The 18,079-nt window shown below is 45.7% G+C and overlaps 2 protein-coding genes across 14 annotated transcripts in view; both read left to right on the top strand.

Moving 5' to 3' along the window:
• ablim2 (actin binding LIM protein family, member 2) overlaps positions 1-11,585 on the top strand; it is a 64,986-nt gene extending 53,401 nt beyond the window's left edge. For 9 of the 13 annotated variants that reach the window (XR_007381148.1, XR_007381149.1, XR_007381152.1 and 6 more), the window contains 8 exons: positions 3,357-3,458; positions 4,510-4,563; positions 5,624-5,667; positions 6,040-6,151; positions 6,398-6,456; positions 7,563-7,617; positions 7,846-8,067; positions 8,723-11,585. Coding sequence is in view for 2 of the 13 variants with exons in the window: in XM_048970091.1 (XP_048826048.1) it covers positions 3,357-3,458; positions 4,510-4,563; positions 5,624-5,667; positions 6,040-6,151; positions 6,398-6,456; positions 7,563-7,617; positions 7,846-7,853; positions 7,987-8,067; positions 8,723-8,836 (629 nt within the window). In the remaining 11 variants the exon portion in view is untranslated. The remainder of the gene's footprint in view (positions 1-3,356; positions 3,459-4,509; positions 4,564-5,623; positions 5,668-6,039; positions 6,152-6,397; positions 6,457-7,562; positions 7,618-7,845; positions 8,068-8,722) is intronic. The other 4 variants (XM_048970091.1, XM_048970092.1, XR_007381150.1 and 1 more) reach the window with 2 other exon arrangements.
• A 1,002-nt stretch (positions 11,586-12,587) lies between these two features.
• The window catches only part of afap1 (actin filament associated protein 1), a 59,319-nt gene continuing 53,827 nt past the window's right edge, over positions 12,588-18,079 (top strand). The window contains exon 1 of the mRNA XM_048971062.1: positions 12,588-12,670. Within this exon, the coding sequence (XP_048827019.1) occupies positions 12,652-12,670 (19 nt within the window). The 5' untranslated portion in view covers positions 12,588-12,651. The remainder of the gene's footprint in view (positions 12,671-18,079) is intronic.

Here is an 18,079-nt window from a genome sequence, read left to right as displayed (position 1 = left end):
TGCCGTGCACTGCATGCCCGGTATCTGGTGTCATTGGGCGCTAACTGGTTATGATGATGATGATGATGATAGTACTTTATTGATTCCACAGTGGGGAAATTGCGTGTTAACGCAGCTCCAGACAGGTAGCAAAACGAGCTGGGAGCTGAGGTAACTGGCTGTTATGGTGGGAGATACTGGTTTGGCCGGCGTCTGTTGGGTGGGAGTGAGCGTAAGTGACATTAATGTAGACATTAGCTGTGTCCCTCGTGGAGATTTACGGCAACTTTCCCAGGTGCTAAAGCGAGCCAGGCTCCGACTGGCTCCACTTCAAACGCCGGGCCCAGTGGGTGCTGGCCAGCTCCCACAGACAGCATCCAGCCCCGCTGTGGGCGGACGTGCAAACTGGGCCCTGGGTCGAGCCCTAAGTCAGGAGGAGTGGCTCCAAGCTGTGGAGGGAAATGAAATACTCAGTGGCAGTTTAAGGGGCTGAGATCGATTCCACCTGGGGAACTCCCTGGGGAAAGAGGTTGCCATTTTCAATATGAATTATCATTAATATTATTAATATTATTACATTTGCATTAATACAGACTTTCACCCCATTTATGTATAGACGCTCCTCTACTTACACACTTTCAACTTCCGAACATTTAGACATACGAACGAAGTGGACCATAAGTCCAAATTGTGTTCATTGGGCTCCTGTTTCCTCTCTGCAACATCATTTTTTTTCTGCGCACCGATTCCGCCTAGTATGACTTCTGGCTGCTACTCCCGCCACACAGCAGCGTAGCGAGCGTACTCCCAGCATCCTAGTTCTTTGTACTTGCATATACCCTTAAAATGATGTTGAATAATGACTTACGAATATTTCAAGTTATGAATGGCCGTTCGGAACGTATCTCATTCGTAAGTAAAGGAGCGTCTGTATATGTGTTTTAACATTCACCGTGATTATACAGCTCTTGAAAAAATTAAGAAAAAATTTGAAAACTGCAGCCTGGCTCTTCTCTGTTTCTCATTAATGAAGGGCTTCTTCCTTGCTTTATGGGACTTCAGTCCCGACTCTAGGAGCCTGATACACACTGTCCTAGCAGTGCACTTCACACCTGCACTTAATGCTTCCCATTCCTTTTGAAGGTCACTTGATGTCATCCTTCGATGCATGGGAAACTGTCGGATAAGTTAACGGTCGTCTCTGGCATTAGAATGTCACTCCTGCCCTTTACCTGGCTGGTTTCTGGTCGTTCCCAGGGTCTCCTGCTTCATCTTGTTCTTGTGTGCTGCTGTCTGGAAGCAGCCTGCCTCACAGTGTAACCTTCTGCTGGCAGAACCAGGATTAAACCAGGATACAAACATACAGATTAAAATGAATATATATGGTGTGGTCTCTTAATTTTTTCCAGAGCTATATGTGTGTTTTAACATGGACTCTCAATGTGATTATATGTGTGTCAATGCAGATCACCTCATTTATATATGTGTTTTAACACAGACTCTTACCGCATATATATATGTTTTAACACGGACTCTCACCGCAATTGTATGTGTGTAATGACGCAGACTGTCACCTCTGTTACATATGTGTATTTAGGATGTAAATTGTTGGCAGCAAGGCGATTCGATTACAGTTATTGAAGGAACGATTCTTCGCATCAGAAATCTGTAACTTCCACCACAATTGAATTTGATTAATCGATTGTTTTGATAAACTAAATTAACCTTTTAACTTTTTTTTTAATCTATGAAAAACTTTCATTAATTTTAGCTTGGAAAGTTAATTATACAGTATTAATGGAATACAAAGACAGCAGAATTTTGGACCATTTATTTTTATTGTTGTTATTAAACATCTCTAAGGTTAACATTGCTCTTTAGTTACCTACATCAGGGTCTTAATCATTGCTATTGTAGCTTGCAGAAAATGACTACAAAACACAAGCAAAATCACTGTAGTGCAGAGATTTTCTTAACCTTTAGAGATCGTGCTCTGTACAACAAAATAGGGGTTTTTCCTAGTAGGGAGGTTTCCCAAAGATGATCAGGTAGTGCTTACATGATGAATATTAATGAGCCTAGCCCTTCTGCAACTTTGTGCATCTACTCACAGCATGGGAACATAAGTAGGCATGTCTTTAAGGAGGATTCTGCCCCCAAAAGTCAATTGTGACGTTACAGATCGACACAGCTGAATTTTCCCTTATATTAATTTGTTTTGTACTTACAGACACACGCGTACATTAGGCTTCCATATATCTGAGGGAACCATCCATTCATTGGGCATAACGCCAATTATACCTGTGATAAGCCTATACCAATCCACAGCCCAGCCGTAACCTTAACCATACGTAACCAAACAAAATACAGGTCTGTTGGCATTTTTAATTTTTTGATAGCAGTCACAGATTTTATTAAAACTGAGTTTCCCCTTGTGGGGACCAAAAAGTGGTTCCCATAACATCAAAATAACAGATGGCGCGTGGCTATCACCCCCTGTATTTGACGGAGGGGCTGCCCATCGAGACCGCTACCCCACCCCCTGTGCTGTGCTGGCAGGGCTCCACGTCTCCGCTTGATGTCGCAGCCAATCCGCATGCTGCGCTCTGCTTGCCCCGCCCCTTCCGGGTGGTACGCATACCTGACATGCTTACGCTGTTATTTGCTGATACACTGATGATACTCTAATTACCATCGGCTCACAGTTACTCTGTTTGACTTGCAGGCTTTGTTCTCTTCACACTTATATTTAGCTGTTTATGCCACAGGTCAAGGTCCCGGGGCCCAAAGGAGCCATAGGAGCTGCCCCCTGGGGCCCAGTCACCACCCCCCCCACCACCCAGGCCTGTCTGTTCCTGGGCTAGGACTCCTTTCCCTCCTCCATTCTATGGCCACCTGATGATTTGCACGAGTTCCAGCCCCCCCCCCCCCCCCCCAGTCTTTGCAAAAACACTGCAAATGTGTCTGTGTTTGTGAATGACATCATCCTCCCTCTAGGGGGAGCCACAGCAAGTCCTACTCACTCACTGAAATAACATTCTTCTTCTCTCTTTTTTTCTGTCCTATGATCTCTTTCTATAACAAGCTCGTCTTGACTGTTATAGTTTATTAACTTTGGCTTGATAGGCCGTGGCTTGATAATCCAGCTGCTTCTGACTTGAGTTTCTGCAATGGCAAGCGGCCACTGGCAGCACAAAAAAGGCAACGGCGATACGTCGTTAGCGTTTAGCTAAAATATCACATGAATGATCAGAGGCTCCGGTCACAGGGAGGCTGGATTACCAATGGAGAAATGTCTTAAAAACAAAATGCTTTTCTCTGCCTTCTACCTTCTATCTGTTTTATCTCTCTCCTTTGCTCTCTGTTGCCCCCTGGAGGTAGTGAAAGTGGGCGGAGCACCCCCAGCTTATCTGCATATTCAGACAGCAAATCTCCCTCGTCCACATACGTGCAGGCTCCCAGACATTTCCACATACCAGGTAGGAGCTCCTGGCTTTCATCCTGCTGACACCCCTGACCTTTGCCCGGTTCGCTTTCTCCTGGGCTGCCAGTTCGGTCTGCTGGTTCATGTCTCACATGCTGGTGTGACGCTGATGCGGGTGACGTCTGGGTGTGATGTTGGTAGGGCTCCGAATTCTCCTTCTCACGCTGTTGTCACCACATAACCCCGCCCACCGTGCATCAGGCAGGCGACGCGGAGCTCGTTCCCCCCTCTGGCTCCAGCTTTAGCCCATGCTTACCTCTCGCTTGGATGTGACCACCTCCTAAGATGTGTAGGGAGGGGGTCCCACTGAGCAGTGACATCACACCCTACAGGAACCGACATCTAAGATGTACCTCACTGCATGGACGGGTGGGACAGAAATGGCAAAGCAAGTCATTATCTCTTAATTTGCCATTAATTATTCTAACTTAAGGGTTTGCATGTGGTCTACCCCCCACCCCCCCCCCCCCCCCCCTGCCCACCACCCACGAGGGACAGTCCCTAAAAAAAAAACAAAGTTTAAATTAACACATATGTCTTTATTTAAATGACTCATGTTTCTGAAGTGAGATTAGTGTATTTCTATGCCAGTGCTTCCCGAGCGCATTTGATCACGCTTTGATCCTCTGAAATCCGAGATAAATTACATTAACTGGAAATGTTTTGTCAATTATCTTAAGAGCTGTGCTCATCTCGAAACACTGGAACTCGCTGCTAGCTGGCTGGGTCTGGCCCGATGCATGCGCTCTAGTTTTTGTTGCATGTATTTTCTCATTCTCCAGACAAAAAAGCTGGTTGGGACATTTTGGTTGGGAAGTGGGTGTAAAAGCCATCCCTGTCTTTTAATACGCTTTTCGCTGAAAGGTGCCCGGAAGTAACGGTGATATTAATAGACAGTGGTGAGTCGGTCCCGTTTCATGGCGCCTCCTGTGTCTCCTCGCCTTCTCAGAGCGGACCCCTTCATCGCCAACGCGGGTGGACTCACTGCCTCTCATTGTCTCTGTGCCCTCCCCCCCTCTCTCTCTGCTTCTCTCGTCCATCTTCAGAAACTATGGTCAAAGATAATATCTATAGGAAACCCCCTATCTACAAACAGCATGGTACAGTCCACTCTCCTTCTCCAGCCGTTCTCTGCATGCCGCGCCTGTGTCCGCATGCTGCCTCCATAGTCCACGTCTCCGAGAGCGACTCTGACATCCACTTCCGTTTCCTCACCCTGAGCTGTGCTTTTCCAGATCTGCCCTCGTCTACTCATGCCTAGCTGGCCTTGCGGGTCAACATGTCATGCTTATAATTAAAAAAAAAAATTACCCACAATCCCCACGGTACAGACCAAGTTCCAACCCCTTGCACATCCTCTATATCTGGGCAAGAATTGCTGTAGCTCGAGTGAGGAACACGCCTTCCACTCCCCAGCCTTTGATGTGACACAGTTTGGTGACTCCGTTTGCCTGTTCTGTTTGCATCATGTTCCTGGCCTGTGTGCGACTGTAGTGCGCCTGTTGTGTGTCTGTTGCTATGATCTGTACTCTTTCAGTTAATCTGATTTTTCTTCTTGTGTGGAATTTTCTTTTGAGTTTTTTACTGTTATTAAAGAAGGTACAACACAGTGGTACTGTAGTAATATATTTGATTGCATTGCCCTATAATAAATGTCAAGTTCATTCTTAACGGGAATGCGATAAAAATTGCCAGTTTGTTGTAACGGAAGGTAACAGGGCTAAATCCCAGGAAGCGTGTTGTTGATGTGCTCTGGGCGGCATAACTGGTATCAGCTGAATGGCTAATTGTGTGAGTAATTAGCTCTGTGTGTTTTTAATTTGCAGATAAAGATTCATTCTTTAAAATACAATATGCCATTGGAAGTAAATATTGTTTGTATTGAAATGCATGACTTTGCTAATAATTGGAAAATAAGTAAATTTAATGTGTAATTAGCGCCTGTGATGGGCGTCTCCCTAGATGTTTGTAGCGTTCGCTAACATAGCAGGTTTGATGCTGCTGGTGCCCACGGTTCCTGTTTTTCCCATTTCAAGATGCATGGTGGGTTCCTATGTGTACTTCCTAAGTGTTGGACGTAGATATGCATCACTGCATAGAGCATGGTGCCTTTGGGGTGGGGGTTGTGAAGCTCAATAACTGTTTTCTCTGCGTTCATAGTGTCAAGGGCATCCTGGCAAGATGGGGACGAGGTGGACAGAAAGGTGGGTTGAGGGGGGAGGATCCGCTGGCTGGTTGTGTGTTTTCATAAATCCTTCTCTGCATGCGGATAATACAGAGCAACAGGTCCTGAGGGGTAATGGGGCTGTTCATATATCCGAAATAAATAAGTTCATATAGTTATAGACCAGAGAAATCATTCTATGTAGAGGGGAGCTGTTTAGGGATTGTGTTTGCTTGCATGGTTAATGTAGGATCCCAGGCCAGCTGATGTCCTTAAGGACAGAAAGCCATCATCTAAGGGGGAAGGACCAGTGACGGCTTCTTTGGCATGTGTGAGCAGGCTCACGTCCACTAGCTGTGATGTTGTGTCGCTGCTGCTTCATTGTCGATCATTTGGCCTGATTTGGCTGCAGGCGAAGTCAAGCTGGATGAACCTGAAGAGTGATGTTGATGGACAGTCAGGGCCTGAGTATATGGACCCCAGGACATCCACACGAAGTCTGCCCACTGACAGCAACATGGCCAGTAAGTACAGATCTACTGACATTTCCTAGGCTGGTAATTCTTCATCAGTTTTAGCTGCCAAACCTTTAAGGTCGTGCAACCGGCTACTTTCTGCACAAGTCCAGTTCTTTAACTCCTGTGCCACCTGCTGCTCAGCTGATTTCTCGGTTGCTCTTGTCTCACCTGCTGTTCTGCTCTGCAGGTGACACATTCACATCAGTCATGTGAAAAAGCACATTGTTTATCATGCATGTCCCCCGTTTGCAGATTTCCCGTACAACAAGTCAGCCTCATTGCCGGGTTATGGCAGAAACGGGATCTACAAGGTAAAACCCGGGGTCTCCCATCGCAGACTGTGACCTTCATGCTGGGTTTGAGCGTCTTGTATGGAGGAAAGCAATGACTGAGGAGTGACTCTGTGCCTTTAAGGGCCTCGGGGATCACTGTGGTCTAGCTGCAGTTGCTGGTCAATACTGCTGAGGGGGTTTTATAGGCTACTGAGCAGCGTGAACGACACGAACTTGCAGATCACTTGTGTCAAGCATGCCAGGGAGCCGCCCCTGCCACCCCACATGCGCTGCACTCATTAGCTAACTGGGTGGGGAGCCTGGAATCGAGCAAAATGGCACTGGCTGACTCTGGAACATCTGTACATCATACATCATACATCATCCGCGAATCGGATGGCTTAAGAGTCAAAATACTGCAGTCCCTATTGGACTGTGAAAAGATGGCGTAATTACTGTAATTGCTCCTTTCAGGGCTCCCTGAGGATTTAGGGATCCAGTTGAATTCAGATTTACAAAATAAAAATAAAAAAATATAAATTTTTATGAACTAATGTAATGTTTTATTTGATATTGCTCCATTTTTCAAAATTGTTTGTTCGTTTCACGTTCTTTTGCATGGCTGTTGTGTTGAAGCCCGAGTGGTTCCACAGGCCTGCCAGTAGGTGTCGCTTAATCTCAGTTATCAGCAGGTGAACCTCTTACAGAGGAATATGGGCATTATAAATCAAGTCACTCACTGTTCCCTGGGCATCAGTTGCAAGTGAACGCCCTGGAATGCTTACACTTCTGTTTACTCACTGAACAAATGCTTTTCTGCAAAGTGACATATGTGAGTGAAAATCTGAATGCAGGGTTAGTGTCCCTGGGATTTGAACTGCTCACCATCGAGACATAGACATAGGTCCTTAGCTAACTAAGCAACACCACATTTAACCTTTTGACTTTTATTGGAAATGTGACGCCTTTTTTTAATTGGCTCAGGTGAAGGTCCAGTCTTTGGTCCCTAGTCTTCTACATGATGGTCTGTTTAGTTGTGGACACAATTAGGCAGCATAATTCAAGGGGGTAGGAAGGATCGCAGGAAGGGGGAACTTATGAATGAACCGCAGCCTCTCTGAACCGTCCGTGTCCCTGTCCTGCAGGCCACTGACCTCGCCGAGGACAGCCCAGACCAAGACTCCAGCTGGGGCATGAGAGGTAGGGCGTCGGCTCCCTGGGTTTAGACCCAACACCCCACCTGTGTCCAGCAGCAATCTGTCTAGGCCCATACGGGCTTTGTTTGAAAGATAAAGGCCCAGTCCTGATGAGCTTCCCATTTGTCAAGTTCTGATACATCTTGGAAAAACAAAGTGAAAACCTGTTTGTGTGCCTAGTCTCTCCCGCTGTCAGTGATGTGCTGTGGCGTCTCTGTCTTCTCTCTTTCAGAGTACAAGGTGAGGGACGTCACTCACAGGAGCGAGAGGGGTGTGGAGGCGTGGTCAGGTGTAGGGGGCGGGATGTGAGCGTGCTGCTGCCACGGCGACCGTGTCCTGCATCTCATGCTCTTTGTGTGTGCGCGGTTTCCAGGTGTACCCCTACAACATGCTGGCGGTGACGAACCGGGCCCGGGCGAAGCTGCCCAGGGACGTGGACAGGACCAGGCTGGAGGTACGGTGCCCCCTGGCTGCAGGGTGTGTTTACTGCACCCCGCTTATAGACCATCTGTAGAGACTGACTTTCCAGGAGAATAGCTCTCTGAGGCCTTCCAGCACTCGCAGACTCACTCTGTCAGAGAGGACCTTCTCCACATCTTCCTTTGCACCTCTCCTTCCCTTCCTTTCTTTTTTCCCCGATCCCTTTCTCTCTTATTCCCTCCTTCTCCTCCCCCATCCTTGGTTTCAGTGGCACTAGACTCCAGTCCAGCTGGATGCTGTGGTTGCGTTAGCTGTATGGATTGATCTCTCCATTGACACTCACAAGCTGATGGTGAAATTTAACACTTACATGGAATGGCTGAGCCGCCTCTGAGAAGAGGTTTGGGAACATCCAACAAGAAATCAGTAACTTTTTGGAGAACAGAAGAATTATTTAACTCTTAATTTGCAGATGTTCTAATACTACATTGTTTTTCTTCCAGGGCAAATATATACCGGCTATAAAGATAAATAGCCTTGAACATTTTGTTTGGCTGTCTTTTGCATATCATGGTAGCTCTTCTACAGAAAGAATACTAGAATGGGCCTGCTGTTGGATCTCCGTATTGAAGTGTTTGCCACATCCTGTCATGTTTATGCATCCCCTTCCTGTCTCGTCCTCTTTTCAGCGCCACCTGTCTCCTGAAGACTTCCTCCAGGTCTTTGGGATGACCATCGAGCAGTTTGACCGCCTGGCTCTGTGGAAGAGGAATGACTTGAAGAAGAAGGCATACCTTTTTTAGCTGCTTGGTTGACAACAAAATAAACAAGAGTAGAGGAAATGTCAAAGCACCACTGTGCTGCTTGGTGCCTCCTATAGTATACAGGGAGGAGGGTGCCCAAGGAGTCATTCGAGGGCACGGAACGTTCTGGCAACGTTGCCTCTGTGTGGAAGCGGGCTTTCCTAGCCGCCTCCGTTTGCCGACAACGTTACAAGAACGTTTCTAGATGACTGGGAGATGCTGCATTTGCATGGCCGGCCGTCCCATTCCATCTCCCTCCTGTGTGATTTCTGAACCTTGCTTTCTCGCTGTCCCTGGGTAGGGGCGATGCCCAGGCCATCAGCGGCCACTCTCGGCACGAAAACACGACGTGTGCAGCTTAAATCCATCATTGTTACAACACTAGTTTAGCTTAGAGCAGTTGCAGACCAGATAAACTGTAGGACAGCATGCTGAGGCCAAAGAACTGGTCAGGATGTCAGTTATTCAGGGGTTATTTTATGCAAACGATTCTCAAAGCACCTTATGTTTGCTTCATCGAGACCTTTTGAATGAACGTTGCAAGTTCACTGTTTTTTGCTAGGTAACCTATCTGTGCATGAGACTGGGCTCTTTCATGCTATTCTGGAGGCCTCAGAATCAGTGATGGGCAAATGAAGCTTCATGAACCGTTTGCTGTAGTTTTTGAACCCACTAGACGGTGCTTTTGGTTTGCTTTGAGCCCTGTTATGAACAGAGAGCTCCATCTAGTGGGGTCGGAAAGTACAGCGAATGGTTCATGAAGCTTAATTTGGCCTACAACTTGAACTACAGAATCAGTTAAGCTGGAGAATGTGAAGGACATTGAATCACAGGGGAGTGAGTGACACACTTCCTGTCACATGGCAGACCACCAGTCACAGGGAAGCCTTAACTTTGCAGTTGCCAGTGTTCACAGTCAAATTCAAGGTGGTCACAATTTGAAACCTATGACTCATATTTTTTAAGGCAGTGGTGGTGAACGGTTTTCATTCTTTATGCCTAAATTATTTTTATACTCTATTTTTGTCTTCAGATAAAGGTCAATATGACAGTGACAGCAAGTGATTCAATTGTGTATCTATTTCATAAAGCCAATATTAGATTTGTTTTTAGGTTGATGCGTGTTGCTCCCAAAGCATTACATGGTGTTCTGTTCCATCCTGTTTAAGTTATCCGTTATCATCATTCACATATTTTTTCTGGTAGGGATTATCTTGTACATATTTCCCCTGCAACTGCCTATAATTTAATATAAACTGCCAGGCAGAAGGCAGAGATTACAGTTATATTCGCTAACACTGGATGTTTCCATTTTAACAATGAATATTTTAGGGTCTGTAATCTTGACATGCTTATTGTTGTAGAGTTTACAATAAATTTGGCCTTTCCAAGTATCTGCATGAAAGAGAGATGGCGATCTCTTCAAAGTTATCCTCGTGGTGTTATTTACTAAAGAAACGATAATACAGAAGTTTGCATTACATATATTTGTCTCCTGATTTTGCAGTTTAATTTAGGTATGAGTTGTAAGACAGCTTTGCTTTGTGTCAGATAAAACTGTAATGGAGAGAAAGGTAGACGCTGAATGTGAGACGAAATCTGGGGAAATTGCTGCTGTTTATGATACTGTGGAGAAGTTGAACAGATGGTGACGACGTCGTGTGGTTCTGCGTCACGTATTGGCTCCCATTTGCACTCTCCCTCTCCCCCTGCCCCCCCCCCCACTCTCCCCCAGCACACCTATACTCATGTTTTTCTTTAAACATGACCAGTTGTTGTCAGAAAGTCATCTAAAACAGCCTTCAGAATAAAGCTATAACTTATAAAGTATTAAAGTGCATTTTGGGGCGGCTCGTGCAGGCTGACTGGGTGGGGTTTGAGGCGCCCTGCATGCTGTCTTTTGGTGCTGCTGTGTCACGATAACACAGAGGCAGAATCAGTGTGCAGTGCGTCCACATACTCCATCAGGGAAGCCTTGTTATACCCTATTAAATTGTCTCATGATTTCTAGTGTTGCTGGGCTCCTGTGGGGCTGTGCTGTTTGAACAGCTGTAGAGACAGAGGGCTGTCACTCCATGCTAAGGCTGCATGCCTGGCACATTGTCAGACAGCCCCCTTCTCCCCTGACAGAAACTGCCTTCTCACCCCGAGAAAACAGGCGCCCCCTAGAGGAAGCCAATTTATACTTCAGTGGACTAAGAATCCCCCGCCCTCCCCAACTGCATATTTTGCTTTTATTACTCTTCTAAATTGGCTATCCAAAACAAACAATTCTGTATAGTAATTTCCAGAAAGACAGCTGAGGGATATCCATTGCTTTGTTTTTACAGATTACCTGTTAGGTTGTAAGATAAGTGAATGGTAAATTGGACATTTTTGTAATGTTTCTGTTAGTTTACCGTTTATATGCATCAACCTGACATAGAAAAAAGCACTGGTACACATGGAAGCTTAGGGAGAGATGATGCTAGTTGCTAACATTACCTGGATTTTTATATTTTGTCACCAACTGCGTATGATTTTTCCCCTTTATTTTATTCGATAGTGACATGCAGCTTATGTGACGTTAAGGCTGTTACTTGTGTGTTACGTCCGTGACTGAGAAGAGGCCACGTCATCGCCCAGCACAGTTTGTCCATTTAATGTAAATGTGTGCCGATAACCCTTCAAGTTCTGCTGTAACTAAGCCTTTTCTTTTGCTTTGCTGGTTTGCTGATGTCCATCTTTAAAATAAATGTTTCATTCAGTACGTCTTTTCTTGTGTTTTCGTGTTTGTGCCCATAATTTTAAGGTTCTCGCTGAATAAACAACACTGGCTGAAACAGAATACATTAACAAACCAATCAAGTATGTGTCTTTTTTTGTGAAATCTGTGCTGTGGAACAAGGACTTTTAACCAGGCTTCTCTGTGTCTTTTTTTAAGCACCACATTATATTGCAATGTTACAGTCAACGCCCTAAGTCATATTTCCAGCTGTAATAGAAAAACATTAGGTTCAGCCTTGACTCCTCAAACAAAAGCTTTGAATAATGTGCTCTAGTGGGTACAGGACTGCAAAAAAACTCTTTTGTTTTTATTTTCTTTTGTCTGCTTTACATCTTTTCTGAAAATACGTTTATTGTTACCCTCTATACCAATACTCCTCCCGTATAGTAGCACCCACTCTCCGCTACCTCTACCTTGTCCTTGGTTTTTATAGCTTTAAAATGTATGAATCATATTCTTTGTTACACAGTTACTGTGCAATACTTGCTTATGATATTTGTAATTGCCGGATTCCCACAACCAGCCATCATAAAAAAACACACATTGTTAGAGCGCAAAGTGGGGGAAGGAGCCAATAAAATTTTTATATTTTCATCGAAGTAAAATATTTTTCTCTTTTAGTCGACACTAGTTTCAAAATGGCACATATACTCTGCTGACAATAATTCAACAGTTTAAGCACAATACGATATAAAAATATTTAGATCACTGTAACTTTTTATTTCAGAATTTATTAAATCAAGTGATAGACTCACACGTCACACAAAAAAGCGATCATCTAGCTATTACACGATTTGCTTTCCAATTTCTACGCTCAATGGGAAAAGGAGGATTCACTGGTGCCACTGATTGGCTTGTGTTTTTCAATGTGGCTTTTAAGTGGTCTTTTCATCCGTCAATCAAACGCGGGTCTCAGACGCGATTGGTCGACACGCATTCATTCTGACAGGTCCATTGCTGAATTTAAATGCCCGAGGTGGCAAGATCTGGATGCGCACATCGGAGGGGATTCTATTGTCAGGGAGCTGGGAGAAAGCGCTTAAAGCACATGGGAGACAGTGGGAAAGGTGAGTGGTGCTTCTTCAGATCCGCCTTTGTTTGTTGCTCCCACTATAGTATTGTTTTATGCGCCTATATAAATAAGCAATTTAGGATTTCAGAAGCATATTGTGATTTTATAAGGATAAATAATCCACTGTTGTTGGCAAATAGAAATAAAATTGTATCCCATTTCACAAATAAAAGCGGCAGAGTTAAGCTTTGCAGATAGATATAAAAGGAATGGTTTGAATGACGTGCATGTTGACCTGAGATTTACAGGTAAGTTATAATTTAACCTTCTGCGTGCGTACCTTTTTCTACTGCTTTTGTCTTGCATATTTGTCTTGGATTCAAATCAGTATATAATCTCAACATGCATAAAACTATTGCTGCAAAGAACAGCACTTTGCAGGACGTAACTGTAGTTTGTTGCAAAACAGGACACAAAGACGGTTTGGTGTAACGGGGACAAAAGTGGCGGCGTGATGATGTATGGGCTGATGCTAATGATCTGCGATGCCGCCGGCCCGGGGGAACAGTCTTCATTAAGCAACAACAGCAGGAGATCAGCTGGCGTGCATGGGACGGGAGCTGTCCCGACTGGGGTGGGGGGAGTCGGAGCCGCTCTGTTAAACAGAGTGGAGGCATATAGTGTTAATTACTGTAAAAATGCAACCCGTATATTTTTGGGAACAATAACAGAATGTTTTTCTGGTGTATTGTTGGTGAATTGTCGGACATTTTTGTATATTGTCCAAAGGAATATTACAATGGACAACATCCTTTGCTCCTGTTTATTCCCAGAATGCGCGCCGCCGTATGGGATTTCCTCAGTGCTCTGAAAACCGAGCCAGCTGGCCACGGTTCTGGCTCAACAATGAAAATCAAAATGCTCTATTTTGAAATGCAGGAGCCTTTAGCTGGTCCCTCTGGGATACTGACACAGAGGCACCGAAGCACACATTGCTCGTGTTGACAGCCTATTTACACAGATAACGTGAGTTAAAATTACATTAGTTGATGGAGAGGATAGTCGTCGCTTCCACATACGTCAGCCGGCTTTTGATGATTGAAAATATTATCATCATAGGAATACACATTCATCTTCTAGCTAATAGCAGGTGCTGTAAGAACTTTACTGAATGTAGGAGCTCCACTGTCGGTAAAGTGCTCCGTCGCGACCCCTGCTGGCAAATGATGTTCCTACTTCAAATGAAATATTAATACATTTACAATACGACTGTTTAGCAGACATTTATCCAAGGCGATATAGATTAAAGAAAGCACCGTCATCCAGTGCCTGGAGTAATTGTGGTTAAGGGCCTTGCGCTTACCCATGAGATTTGAACCAGCAACCTTTTGAATATACACACAAAACTTTAACCTGCAGAGCCACACATTACCCAGTTGGGTGTTGGATATGGATATGGTTTCGTTAGTGCTTTATCAAGTTGTAGGTACAAACCTGCTACTAGTGAGTCAGTGATGGGATGTTATCGTGCAGCAGAGGTGGAGTGCAGGACTTTCCGATGGCCTCCCAGGTGAAACGTGAACTTATGCCACTGGGGAAGAGCTGAGTGCCCCCACTGGATTCTTATCAGTAGGCGTGATTTGTTTCAGATTCCAGAGTCCAGTACAGTGAGTCTTCATTTTACCACTGCTGATACTTAATCCTAATGGCTCCAGGAGCACCCGGCAGCTGGTGTCATTGTCCTCAGCATATCGATGCTGTGAGCGATAATGACATCATAGCTCTGGGACGTCTGTGTTCCCGGGGATGAGGTGAGGCTTGCTGGAGCCGCTGCTAATTTCAGCATGAACACATATGTCATTTTTTGATGGGTTGTAAAGTTTTCCTCTGTTGGAAATGAGTTTGCTGTTTTCAGCCCTGTGTAGATCCTCTCATACACTTTCCTCATGGGGGTCCAGGGAGTATTTCAGCCCCAGCATACTCCCATCATCCACTTCCTTTCTGGGGGGGTTAGATTGTTGTGTACAGCTCTGGATTACTCTTCGACCCAGTCGGTTGATTGGCAGGATTCTGCATTCTGTTTTTGTCAAATTCATTGATCACATGTGAGGACTTGCCCGTTACTTAGCTGGCTGCAGTTTGCACCCATTGCATTCATGGGGTCAGCTGGGACAGGAATGAAGCGATATTTTACTTGCTGTGTGTACAAGTATTCCATCTTATCGTCCTATGAAAGACAAGCCTCCATTTGCTTCTAGAGCAGTTATGATGGTCACTCTGCCAGCCACGGGATGTGAACCAGCAACCTTCCGGTAACAAGCGCAGGAGCCTGAGTCACAGAGCCACACGCTGCCCTCAAACCTAATGCATTGCAGCTGGGATGTGGATGATTTTTTAAAAATAAGACAAGACAAGAAAAAATTAATTGCCAACAGGTTTTGGGTCAACTAATGTCTGTCTGCCTGTGTATGTGTGTGTGTGTGTGTGAGAGAGAGAGAGAGAGCAAGAGTTGCTCACTGGCTCATCAGTGACCTGGACCCGGTCTGAGGGGACATGGGGGTCACAGGCCTCCCTTATCATGCATGCAGGTTTAATGGATGGGTGCCCAGCTCCATGGGGAGTGGACCCAGCTGGTGAGGGCAGCTGTGGCCCCCCCTGCTTCATGCTTTACTCTTTTTTCTTCCATTGTCCCCCCCATGCCTGTTATAGCAGTGCCAGCTGAGGCATTATAGTCACTGTTAAAACACATCCACCCCCAGGAGCACAGAGCAGGGGTGGAAGCGTGTCCTGCTCAGTGCAAGGGGATTAATAATCACACACATCTAGAGGAGGGACTGGAGCAGAGGAGAACCACCCCAAAAACGTGACATGAACCCTACACACAGGACCACAGATCCCCCGAGGTGCCTGGCTTGGCTGTCCATTTTGGAGGAGGAGGGGCGACGGTGGACTGCCCCCACCCATGGTCAGATGTTGTGGGACGGCATCCCTGCACGGTGGCTTGCCGTCCTTTCTGAGCTGCGCTGTTTCTGCCCAACTGCTGGTCGTCCTGAATCTGCCTCCCCGTCATGGCTGCCCTCCTCCCTGTCTGCAAGCAGAGACGGAGCTTGTTACACCCCTGGATGCTTGTCTGTGGCTAAGGGAAGTCACATGTGCTCACTGTGCTGGGATTCCCTCAGGGAAGTCTCTGTCTTCTTCATATAACAAGAGGAAAGCAAGACCTTATTACAGCAATAACCCAGGAAGAGAGTCATTCAGTCTGGAGGTATTGTGCTGTAAACTCCTGAATTAAAATTCCCTTATTCTGTCTTATAATTCATGTTTCAAACAGAAATCTGCATGTCCAGCTTCTCAATAGATAGACAATGGATGAGCAGAGCCAGTCTTACTTGACTGGCTTTTTTACAGACTTTTTTTTAGAGATGTCGCGTTGTATTAAAATACTTTATCTATTTATGCAATTTCAGGTTCCCTTGTAAATATCATGGACATAGACAAGGGGGTATTCCAGAAAGTGGCATTTCTCAGTTAGCTGGTTTAACTTAATCTAGAAGTCATGATCATCCAATCAGAGTTTATGCAGGAGCATTTCTATTGGATGATTGTAAAATTTGTAGCTTAAGTTAGCCCAGCCGACTGAGAAATGTAGCTTTGTGCATAGAGTAGAGATGGCAGCACACTTACTGTACCACGTGTTTGGAGTTTGGGAGGAGATCCAAGTTAGCACAAGGAACACACTGCGGTTCAGACTGATTACCGTGGACATGTGAGAACTGAGTGATTCTGTAAATATCCCCGTTATATAAGAGCACTTTAATTATGCATGCAGTACCCCTATGTATACAGGCGGCTGCAGCTCTTATTGAATTACAAGCCTTTGGTGGCCTGTAGAGGGATCCGGAATGCTTCTGATCTGCACGTCAAAACGTGAAGCACTCGGGGAAACGACACTGCAGCGGCCCACCAACCGTGCTCTGCCAAGCAGGAGCCGTGGACAGGAAGCAGAGGGATGGAGCCCAGCGGGGTGGCGCAGAACAGCCCTTCGTTAGCCAGTGGTGGCTTGGCTTCTGCTCCCGACGCTGCTCTCACATGCCCAGTCCTGTTAAGAAGCAGTGTGAAGGAATCTCAATCTGATTACTGTAATCAATCCCATTAGACTCGAACAAAGGAGGACTTCATTGACGGGTGCGAGTGACTTATACCTTCGTCTGCTTCTCCTGGGGTTGTGCTCCATAAAACAGTCAGGCTGCGCTGCTCTGAGGCAAGTGGAAGCCATTAACGCAGTGAGAAGCTGAGCCCGGCCTGACTTCCTGTCTTGGCTGATCTAGCCAAGGTGTTCATTATAGGCAAAGGCACTGTGGATATAGACTAGGGAGATCCCCCCCCCCACTGTACATAAATGGGACAGAAATTGGTATTTCTTTAGTGCTTTGTCAATATGACAGGTGCTGGTTAATATTTGTGTGTGTGCTTCTTTACTACCTGGTGAGTGTTTACCTGTTCTAGTACAGGGGGGGTGGGTGACTGGGATGGTGTTTGACCTTGACCAATTCAATTCAATTTGATTTATATAGCGCTTTTAACAACAGTCATTGTCAAAAAGCACTTTGCATATAAGCGGCCCGAACCCCCACCAAGCAAACATGAGGCGACAGTGGCAAGGAAAAACTCCCGCTAGCGGGAAGAAACCTCGAGAGGAACCAAGACTCGGAAGGGGACCCCATCTTCTTCTGGGCGACTGGGGTGCATGAAAATATATTCACATTAACAGTAGTATAAGATTAATGATGTCCAGTAAGGCAGATACACTGGTCATCACCACGAGAGTCACCAAGTTGCAAAATTGGTGAGAGTAATGCTCTTCGCCTTGGGATACTTTTAGATCAGTCCCTGAGAAGTCGGTTAGATAGAACCGTATTTGCAGCTCAGAAAGAGCACAGGGACACCTTTATGGGCTGTTTTATTGGTGGGGTGAGCTAGATTTCTGTCGTGAGAGGGAATCCAGCTAATTAAAGACAGCAGCGCACTCGCTGTAAAGGAAAGGGGCTGTTTCCGCAGCTGGAGGGTAGAGATCCAGCCCTGGGAGCAGTGGCAGGTGAGCCCCGAACTGTGAAACAACCAACAAACTTTGCACTGCCGTGCCAGTGTGAAAAACAGTTTGCTGGGTGTTAATACCGAAAACGGCGAGGTGAAAAGGGCCATGAATGTGGCTTGTTGTCCTTGTGCAGGAAGCTGGGTGAGATTATGGCAGGGGAACAGGAAATAGGGTGTGCCAATGAAAAGAGACAGGAACCTACTTCCTACTTTGGAAGGAGACAGGAAGTAGGGTGGGAACTGTGTTAGGTTTTGGTTGTTGACATTCTTGGGGATCTGCTTTTTAACCACTTTTATTACCATGTCAGTAAACAGGCTGTTCCAGCTCTGTCTCTTGGCAGGGGGGAGGGGCATGGATGACATGCCTGGG

This window comes from Brienomyrus brachyistius, chromosome 12 (genome assembly GCF_023856365.1).
Source record: "Brienomyrus brachyistius isolate T26 chromosome 12, BBRACH_0.4, whole genome shotgun sequence".
Taxonomy (NCBI): domain Eukaryota; kingdom Metazoa; phylum Chordata; class Actinopteri; order Osteoglossiformes; family Mormyridae; genus Brienomyrus; species Brienomyrus brachyistius.
This window is presented reverse-complemented; position numbering and strand designations above follow the sequence as displayed.